The sequence below is a fragment of the Anabrus simplex genome, chromosome 4, assembly GCF_040414725.1.
Source record: "Anabrus simplex isolate iqAnaSimp1 chromosome 4, ASM4041472v1, whole genome shotgun sequence".
In the NCBI taxonomy this organism is placed as follows: Eukaryota; Metazoa; Arthropoda; class Insecta; order Orthoptera; family Tettigoniidae; genus Anabrus; species Anabrus simplex.
This window is the reverse complement of record NC_090268.1, coordinates 406125181-406136215: the sequence shown is the minus strand read 5'-3', so window position 1 is coordinate 406136215 and position 11035 is coordinate 406125181. Positions and strand designations below refer to the sequence as shown.

The window sequence follows — 11035 nt, the reverse complement described above, 5'->3', positions numbered from 1 at the left end:
GCTAATTTGTTTCCCCCTAAATATAATTGGTCTTTTGATGCAAAATTTCGTCCTTTCCGGAATGTCATTTGAACTGTCTTCTTAGTGTTAATTGTGAATTTATTTTCTATAGCCCATTCTTAGATTCTATTGAGTGCAACTTGCATCTCTTGCAGGATTGATCCTCCTATGTTGATGTCATCAGCATACATGTACATCATGACTTTCTTATCCTCCTCATGGATGATACCATAGTGTGTGATCACTCTTGTTTCTGATTATTATGGCCAGGTAGTTTCCCTTTCCTGTTAAGCGCTCTAGTTTTGTGATAAGTACTTCTCTGTACAGCAAGTCGAAAGCTGTATTAAAGTCTATGAATACTGCGAAGAATTTTCCTTTTTCCATCCTTCAGGTATCATCGGCATCATTCAACAGATTCTTTACTGCCTGGAGTGTTGATCTACCCTTTTGAAAGCCAAGTGAGAGTCCGGGATAGAGTTGTCAACCAACTTGTTCAGTCTGTTACAAAGGATTTTAGCGAACACTTTAAAGCCATTGTTCTCTATGGCGATACCTCTATAAGAATTTGGGTCGTCTATATTTTCTTTCCCTTAGGGTATAGCATTTTGATTTTGGAATATCTCCAGCATTGCAGTATTTCTCCGTTTTCTAAACATTTGTTTAACAGTTTTGTCCACAACATATTCATCTGTTCAAGTGAAGTTTCAAGTGTTCATTTAATATACCGTCGAGACCAGGAGCTTTCTTCTTTTTGGATTCTGTTATTATCTCTGCAACTTCTTTTTCAGTGATAGGTTGGTAGATTGATTCATAGGTTTCAACTACCGGTACTTCGATATTTGTACCGAGGTTTCTGTAACGAAGAATCGATGTAAAATGTTTCTCCCATGTTTCTATCTCGATGTTGTTGCTGAAATGCGGTTGTCTTGGTCTTAGTGCTACAAAAGGATTTGCCTCAGCTTCTTCTGCCAGTTGAGTGTGTTTAATGTCTAGACATTTTCTTTCCTTTTGAGTTTCTTTGTATTTTCGTTGTTATATCTTTCAAGTTCTTCTGCGTTTTTATCATTAGATCTTGTTTTATGTATGTATTATTTTTATCGGAACGGGTTGATACGGCGTTCGTACTTCGACGTTACCAGCGACGGGTGAGATGTGTTAGCATTGACACCGGTAGGGTTTTGGCAAGTAGGCTACCCGCGAAAATCAAATACCGAGCGATTAAGCGAGGATGTTGATGGGTTTGAAAAGGGCTATAGAAAGCTGCAGAGAATAAATGGTATGGACCTATTTTGTAGGAAATAATCGAAGCTTAATTTACTAAAATATCCAGTCAAGCGAAGGCGAGAGGGATGGGATTCGAATTCATGACTTCGCTTTCTCTGTGATACGTTGCACCGGTGTTGCAGCATTGTTGTTTCGACGAACTTAGAAATCGAATATTTATTATAAAAAGCAGTGTAATCAACTCCCAGTTTGATTGATTTATTTATTAGTATTTGGTATTTATTAATATAATCTAACTAGTTTTGCCTAACGGGAGTAAGTACATTTAGCGTAAGATGTGTTAACTTTGGAACTTGATTAATGGTTATCTTTAGTTTCCACTGATTGGTTATCAGAAGTTGAAGAGCGTAAGGTTCTCTTGGGACATTGCTTATCAGGCATTGCCATGATCTGCTAAAAACTTCCGAAGGCAGAGCAGTTACTTTTCTCCTGATGTCGCGTATCTAAAAAAAAATCGGTTAAAATCCCATGCTTTAATTCATGCCTATACATACAATGTTATAGGTGGCTACGCAAAAATGACGTTTTATTGATTGCATTTCTCATTGGTCAAAGCTTAGTACCACGACCAATAATAGTATTGCTGGAGTACTCAAGAAGATGGCTGCTTTGCCGTCTCCAACGCAGGTAGTGTAGCAGTTGATGTTGACATAAATGTGCAGTATTAATGTTTTAATTTACTGTTACATTTAATTGATATATAAATGAAGGTATAGTTTCAATTGCCGTAAGTATAATATAAAATTTCGCTGAATATATGTTGCGTATTCTATGAAGTTCAAAGGGTCGGTCGATTATGAGCTGCCTAGTTCATGTGACAGTGGGCGGCGATTATTAATAAAATTAACTGAATTCTGTGATATACACTAGCATATACTGACATGTATGTAGGGATTAAATATTTTACTTTCAATTTTTGAAAACTATAGACATATTTTTACCTTTGATTTTGAATTACTTACAGTTTTGTACAGTCCACACCCCCTTCGAATGAACAGCAAAATTATGGTTTTGTAGGTGCAGGATTTGTTTGTATATCATTTTCATTTAAATGTTGAACTAAAACGTATATTGATTCCTCTACGTTTCTTGTACACATTTAATAATCTTGGTTCTTAGTAGTTTTACCTTTGTTTTACTCTCGAAGTTTACATTGATAAATGTCATGTAGCCTTCATATTTTCATGAAGTAGAATATTTATGAAACACAACTAATAATTGTAATTAAGTATAGGCCTACATTACGTATTTTTCATTTTTCTGTTTGAAAATTGTTGTCAGGGAACTGTGGTTGCATGTCATTGACGTTGAGTGTTGTAATGTTATGGGCATTTTCAGTGGGATTCTAAAATTGCCGTTTGTGTTATACGGGTGTGAATTATACGTGTTTTTTGAGGTTTGTTGATTGTAGGCAGTAGGTTACTTCAGAAAGTATAGAGAAATTGGGGTTCATATGTGGTATATACTTATGAATCTAGCTTGAATTTGAATGTGTGCACTAGTTTCGAGAATGTGGTTTTCTGCTGTCTACACAGTATACTGATTGTATGTGTTTACTGTGCTGTTAGATTCTGGAAGAAGAGGGTGAAATTTGGAAAGTCGGTTACAGGTATGTTGTCCGACTGAAGTGGTTTATTGATATTCGTCTTCCGAATCAAATACTTCTTGTTTGAATAATAGATTTAAAGCAGGCTGCTACTATGCATAAATATAAAGTATTGCTAGATATAAATATACTAGTATGTATATTCATTTTACTTCTATATTGTTCTACTGTTTACTGTTCTACCTTCATACCTTGGAGAATGAACTAAACACCATTTCATAGCTCATATTGTGATTCTTCTGATTCCATGCCTTTCTACTAGAAATTCTAAAACACTTAGTCTAAATACGCTCCTGCTGGGCTGAGTTGCTCAGAGGGTAGAATGCTGTCTTTCTGAGCTCATGTTGGAAGATTTGATCCCGGTTCAGATCATTGTGTTTTGGAGGTGTTGGTAGATTTTCCAGCATGTGAAAGAACTTTTGCAGGACAAAATACTCCCCTTTCGGTGTCTCAAAAACCATGAAATTAGTTGGGGATGTAAAACCAATAAAATTTTATTTTTCCCCTTTTCCCTGGCTCAGATTGCTAGTATCCTAGGTAGCGTACAATACTGATCTGCATTTAAGGCAGTCGCCCAGGTGGTAGATTCCCTGTCTGTTGTTTTCCTAACCTTTTCTTAAATGATTGCAAAGAAATTGAAAATTTATTGAACATCTCCCTTGGTAAGTTATTCCAATCCCTAAGTCCCCTTCCTATAAACGAATATTTGCCTCAATTTGTCCTCTTGAATTCCAGCTTTATCTTCATATTGTAATCTTTCCCACTTTTAAAGACACCACTGAAACTTATTCGTCTACTGATGTCATTCCATACTATCTCTCCACTGACAGGTCGGAACATACCACTTACAATGAATCAATAACAGTAAGTTTTCACCTTTATGATACTTATATTTGCTTTAAGCAAATCAATTAATCATTTACAGTACATGTTTCATTCCATTTGGAATATTCTCAGCTATATTACAACGCTTAGGTGAAATTACAAAGTATATTGTCTTCTTAAAAACATCTCAATAAGTAGGCCTACCTTGTTTTGCTGAAAATCTATGTCCAGCAATCAGCTTCAGGGAATTCAAGAGACACTTTATAAAATTAAAATAAACAAAATTTGCCTTTGAAAGAGCTAATGAAGAGAACATCCTTGTAAAAAATAGAACAGTGACAAAAATCAATTTTCAAAAACTTTTTATTAGTAGACAACTAGAAAAACATACATCATAGTGGAAAAAGTGGAAGGGGGTGGGGAACATTTTTTAACATCTGTTCAAATGAATATAGTTTTAATAAAGGTTAAGACAAGTAAATCCATTTTCCTTCCCATTTCAGCACTCCATTCAACCATCCACATTTTCACTATCATAATTTTTTAAATTTGCAGATTTTTAAGCAGAACAATGTACTCATTAAGATGTTTTTTTTAAGAAGGTAATATACTTTGTAATTTCACCTAAGCATTGTAATATAGCTGAGGATGTTCTGAATGGAACAAAACATATATTGTAAAGATTGATTTGCTTAAAGCAAATATAAGTATCAAAATGGTGGAAATTTACTGTTATTGATTCATTGTAAATAAGATTTGATACGGGAAATGAAACTGATTTCTTGCAAACATACCACTTAGTCGAGCAGCTCGTCTCCTTTCATCCTAGTCTTCCCAGCCCAAACTTTGCAACATTTTGGTAACCTGCTCCATTTGTCTTTTATGGCCTTATTCCTAAGCCAGTTTACGTGCACACATTTTCATTCAACATATTCATTTGTAACTTAACCTTTGTCATCTTAAAAACAGGGTCCTGTTTATCTTCGCGTATGATGGTTTGAACGAGAGATGTTTGAAATTCATGTGGCTTTCAGTCAGTCATCACTGATCTGCACCCTGGAGGCAGACTCCCTATCAGTTGTTTACCTGATCTTTTCTTAAATGATTTCAAACAATTTTTTCCATGATAAATCATTCCAATCTTTCCTCTTCCTTTGGTCTCATATAACAAAATTGGTCTAATTATGAATTTCATTGTAAGATGTTGATACTTGTAACTGCAAACTTCAACGTGAATTTCTTCTAGCATGATCCTGCCTCAGAGAACACTGAGTAGAACCTAAAATAGTTCATTTCCTCCTTTGTATCTCTCTTACCTGATGTTCAATTGGCTAAGATCTCCCTGTATTGAATATCACATAAAATGACAGCCATTCACAGTGAATGTTATTTTATTTTTTGCAAATGCAATTTCAAAAGGAAGGATTCAGGCATAGTATACTGTATGTTTAATTTTTTTTTATCATTGGGATGTATACTTCATTAATATTTATGTATATTAACAATTTTTGATCATATAGAAGTTTGACTCTGTGTCTAAGTGGTTAGTGTGCTGGTCTTTGATCTATGGGCTCCTGCGTTTAATTGCTGGTCGGGTTGGGGATTTAATCTTCATTGGTTAATTCCGATGGCTTGGGGGCTGGGTGTGTGTCGTCTTCAGCATTAGAATTAGTCATAGTTCCCCCAATTCTCACATACGTCTATTATTATTATTATTATTATTATTATTATTATTATTATATAGAAGTAGTGTCTGATAGTGCTTGGGCCGATATTGCAGGTTTGTCAAACATACGGCAATATGAAACTACTTAAGTGTTTATCTACAGACAACAAATTTGGAATTAGTATATGTGCTATTTTTTTATTTTGCTCTGTGATGACTCCTTTAGAAATATCTGTTTCAAGTGTAGATAAGAATAAATCTGTGAAAAAAAAATTTAAAAAAAATTAGAAGGTTCGTTCAAAATGAGAGAAAAATATTTAGCCTACAGTATTTTCACCGCCAGCAGAAAATGTTAATTGCTAAATATATTCTGAAGTATTATAGAGGTTCAGTGTTATTGTCTCCATGACTAAAATGTTATGAATGATAGGTTAATATGCTATTTAATTAACATAATTTTAATCAGAAGAGAATGCAATGTTCTTGTCAAGGTATTGGAGACGTAACCTAAAAGGTTCTTGATTTCGCATGTGATTTTAACACCTTTATGGTTAGTTAGCTTACTTATTTACGTTCTGTCATATTTGTGTGTAAATTATTCATTTGTATTGTGGTATTAAACAAAATATCCTCCTAAATATCGTGTGTAACTGAAATAGGCTAGGTGGGACATCATGGATCTTGACCCAAGATATGAACATAATTGAGGAATCTTAGTGTCTCCTTTGTAATAACCAGGTTGTTTTTGAGATTGCCCAGCTCTGACTTGCAGTCACTCAGGTCTTATTAAAAAAAAAATAACATTAAGATTGCAGAAGAGAACCCATTTAACTGATTCCAGTCTTCTTGCTCAGTTAATTGTTGCTGTTCATGATTTAACTTCCAATTTTGATATCCTTGTGAGATAATATTAATTTTATTGTAAGTAGAGAATAATTGAAGAAATAACCACTAAACATGGCAGAAAATCATTTTAAAGAATAAGTAAACTGCATTATTTTCTTTCTTTCTTTCTTGGAATAATGTAAGGTGGAATATTTACTATCTACCCTGCAGTGCCACTGCAGGAAACGAGAGCACAGTCCCTATACTGTTCCCCTCTTTGGTGTAGTGTGGGTAGCATTCTCATTGTTACCAGTTCTTGCTGTTATCCAACCATTGGTTTAGATTATTATTATTATTATTATTATTTATTTTCCACTAATTGTAGTTACAATTTAGGGATGGTGAATGGAGAAAGGGCATAGCCCCATATACACAAAAGTGCCTCCATCACCACTTAAAATTATAATATACAAATATACAAATATATCTTTTAAACATAGTGGTCAGATCACCACCGCACAGGAAGACCACGTGTTTGAGCGGACATCACGTTGCCTCCGCAGAACCATACTGGGCTACTGCGAGTCAGATCACCACCCAGTTGAATGTTGAATGCGTGGGACTGTAAGGAGGCAATTGCATCGCATAGGCTTTACCAGCTGATGACAAACTCGTGTCCCTTTGCTGACACCTCGACACAGAGCTCGACATGCATTGGCCTACGAAGATCGGCAATGGACCATGGAACAGTGATGGCATGTGGTATGATCCGATGAATCCCGATTCCAGTTGTATCGAGCTGATGGGCCCGTGAGAGTGTGGTGTATGCGCCATGAAGCTATGGATCCTGCGTGTCAACAAGGTTGTGTCCAGGAGGGAGGTGGCTAAGTTCTGGTCTGGGCAGAGTTCTCATGGTCGCAATTAGGCCCCGTTGTCCGGCTGCAGGGAGCGCAGACAAGTGCACATTACGTGGATATTCTTTCAGACCATCTGCATCCCTTTCTGGTCCTAGAGTACCCTGGAGATGCCATGTTTCAAGAGGACAATGCGCCATGTCATTGCTCTGTGGTGGCACGCAGGTGCACTGGAGGAGCACTCCATTGAAGTTATGACCATGGATTGGTCCTCCTGATCCCCCGATCTTAATCCAATCAAGCATTTATGGGATGCTCAAATGCTGAGGTTCATAAAGTTATGTTCATTTTAATGTAATGCACTAACAGTAAAAGAATGAAACGGAAACTATTTTTTACTTTAGTTTGCCTGATTTCAAAAATATAGTATGGAACAAAAATTCTAAATTATAAACAAAACATTTTATGTATTCAGTTAGATCATTTCAAAATGTTTTCCCCATATGTCAGGTTCAAAAGTTATGCAGAAAGTTACACAGGAAGATTCATTTACAACGTTTGATATTGGAGAGACAGTATGAGGCGAGGCAAAAATATCACCTTTGTAGTTGATTTTAGGTGCCTGTGGAGACTGATTAGATCATATTGAGTATGGGAACATTGCCTTGTTGAATACCACAATAAATTCAAAATGTTGGCAACTGTAAACAGTGGCAAAATACAGAATCATCACATCAGAATTTTAGTTCCTGCACAGTATGCAAACTGTGGAATTTATCTACAGTGGACAAAGACATCTTATATGCCCACAATTAAACCACAGCTGTCCACAGCTGAACAGTATTTTGAAGCTATATTGGGATGCTAGAGAATGAATGTAATGAGTCCAAAATCTGCTGTTAGGAAACATCATTTGCTTGTGTTCTTTCCTGGTCAGAGATTTAGTACAGTAAAATGTGTGGAATGATTTTGGGACTTTGTGTAAAAAGATTTCCCATTGTATGGAGCAGTGGTGTACATGAGGGGGTTTTTAGGATAAGGTAAAGTAAAAAAAACTGATATCTGGAAACACTTGTCAATTTCATGGTACGATTGCTACATTCCCAGTACTGTTAATGTTGTTTTTAGTACTGTTGATGTTGCTAATTATTATTAACTTCAGCCACATTGGACCACTTGAGTAATTCTACATTCTCTTTGAAGGTTGTACTCTTTGGTTCTTGGGATCTGCTCAGTAACTTTTTTATTAATTTCGATCATAATTTTCTCAGTTCATCCGAAATCTCTATAGCCCTTCTAAGTCTTAAGAAAGGTGTTAATTTTATTTTTGTTCTCTGCATCTGCTATCTTGAATTCAACTGCTTTGAGACCTTTCGGAATTTTATGGATTCAATATCCTCCTATATTCTTTCCAAGATTTCTCATCACTGGTTGTAAAATCCAGTTTCCTTGCATTTACAAGATGTGAAATAATTCTTTCCTTCTTTGTTCTGCTGAGGATCGGGTCAATATCTCTAGACATTTTCATAGGGAAGGATTTTCCAGACTACATCGATCTGGTATTTTTTAATTTATGCAATTTCTGATGATTCTTCTTTCAGTTTTGAGGAGCTGATCAGTCCTTTCATTTTTAATTTGTAACAGGGTTTTACAAGCCCAAATGGCTTCTGGAAGAATTACAGTTTTATACTGGTGGATCTTAGTCTCTATTGACAAGCATTTCTTATTATACGTAGACCAGGTTAGAAATTGGGCTTTTTTTAATTTTGTGAGATTTGTTTATAGACTTATCTTTCTTATGTAAGTTGTGTGTGATTTCTCCAAGATATTTAAATTGTAGAACTATGTTAATTTTTAGATAATGTATGTATTTATGCTCAGGGGTTTCATGGGCATGATCTCCGTTTTCTTGAAGGATATTTGTTATCCTGTGTTTAGGGCAATTTTTTGGAGACTAGTGCTCTGGGTATGAACTTCTTGTGTGTCAAGGGCTAGGAGAGCTAAATTGTCCCAAACCCCAATCAGTTTCTGACTAAGGGTTTTTCTACAATTTTGATTTTTGGTCGGTTTTTCTTTCGCCAAAGTTTCATGATGTTACCGAGAGCCCTATTTAAAAGCGGTGAGGATAATGTCACCTTGTCTGAAGCTGGTTTTTATTGTAAAAACTTTGACACTTTTCCCATGAACTTTACCTTGGAATTTGTATTGATTAAAATTAGTTTGATAATTTATTAATTTAGGATGAAGACTGTATGACCTGTGTATTTTTAACAGTTTGAGTCTATCGATATTGTCATATGAATTTTTGAAAGAAGTGAATGAGGTAAAGAGCTGTTTATTTCTGCACCTGCTATTATTCTCTATTATAATTTTATCATTGTATAGTCATCACCATCATCCATTGCCCTCATCCAGCTCTCACAAGATTATTATGCTGATGGCACCTTTCCATTGTCCTCCTTAACTGTGTTCCAATTTAGGTTTCTTCTAATTATACTATTCCTGATGGTTTTCAACCTCTTTAGTCTGTTTCCTTCTTGCTACCTCAGACTACAGGGGTAACACAAATCAAGGCACCAACAGAGTTAAAAGGGGAAGGTAAGAGCAAACTACACAATATAAGAAATCACTACACACTCGGAAAAACAGTAGCTGGCATTACTCGGATCTCCAGCAAAACATATACGTAAATATCAGTAGGGCCAACTAGTGAACAACAAACTGGGAAGATGAAAAGGCTGGGAACCTACCAAAGGCATGGACATGGCTTAGATAGCGGATTCCGAAATAAATCACCGTGATCCTTAGATTTTAAAAATATTATTTACAAGATAATTTTTCAAATACATTCCAAGTTATGAGCTATAAGTTCAGTGATATACATAGGTTATTTCGTAGCAGTGTAAATTCAAATTTCAAATCAACTATACATCTAGTTACCAATGCAGTAGTACAATGCAATTTACAGGTTATCCAAAATCTAGCGTACCTCAAGTAATACAGAACTACCAGAGGCAACCCCCAAGGGAAATAATGTTAAACTACAATATACATATTTTAGTGAAACAAGAAATGGGAATGCCTCGGAAACGAACAGGTAAGCCCAGCTGAAAAACTAAGGCGTCATAAGTAACTAATTTGGTGAATCTAGGCGAGGTTAGGGCAGACTCCTGTATGAAAAGCAAATCGGAACATTACGGAAATTTTAGCAGGAACGGAATTCAAGAGTGCTTACCCGAGGAGAGTGCCATCCCGGAAACAGGGGGACGTCATCCAGATAGGCTGCTCGCAGACAGATAGACCAAGACCGACAGATTTCAGGATACAGAATTAATTTGAACACTGCCTCGCTCACTATATGTAGGAATTACTGGCCTTGGAGGCAGCCAATTCAGCGTGCACGTGTTCCCTATCGCCACCTAGACTCACCAATCACACAATGTGGCCCACTCCTCCTCTACCATCCTTACAACACCCAACCGTAATCATAGAAGACTTCAACAGTCATCACACATGTTGGGGCTATCAACAAAATGATCTAAATGGGGAGGCAATTGTTGACTGGATGGATATGGAAAATCTTAAACTAATCTATGATGTTAAAGAAAAAGGAACCTTCTTCTCCGCCCGATGGGGTATGGAATACACTCCAGATCTTTCCTTCATAACCCAATCCCCAAACTCTCCAAACCAGATACTTCGCTCAGTTCTCAACAGTTTCCCTCAGAGTCAGCACCGACCTGTCATACTCCAAATTGGCATGTATATTCCTGTCATTCGATCTTATCCGAAACCTAGATGGAACTTTAAAAAAGCTAATTGGAAAAAATTTAAAGAACAAACTGATGCAAATATAAGATGGATTAAGCCAACCTTTAATAACTATGACAGATTTGTTGGAGTTATAAAAGGTGCTGCTCGGCGCTGCATTCCAAGAGGATGCCGTAAAGAATATATTCCTGGATGGACTGCAGA

General features: G+C 36.2%; 1 protein-coding gene across 2 annotated transcripts in view; it reads left to right on the top strand.

Moving 5' to 3' along the window:
- Positions 1 to 1701: 1701 nt before the first annotated feature.
- Positions 1702 to 11035, top strand: part of Eps-15 (Epidermal growth factor receptor pathway substrate clone 15) — a 555588-nt gene continuing 546254 nt past the window's right edge. For both annotated transcript variants that reach the window (XM_067145864.2, XM_067145865.2), the window contains exon 1: positions 1702 to 1911. In XM_067145864.2, coding sequence (XP_067001965.2) covers positions 1885 to 1911 — 27 coding nt within the window. In that variant the 5' untranslated portion in view covers positions 1702 to 1884. The remainder of the gene's footprint in view (positions 1912 to 11035) is intronic.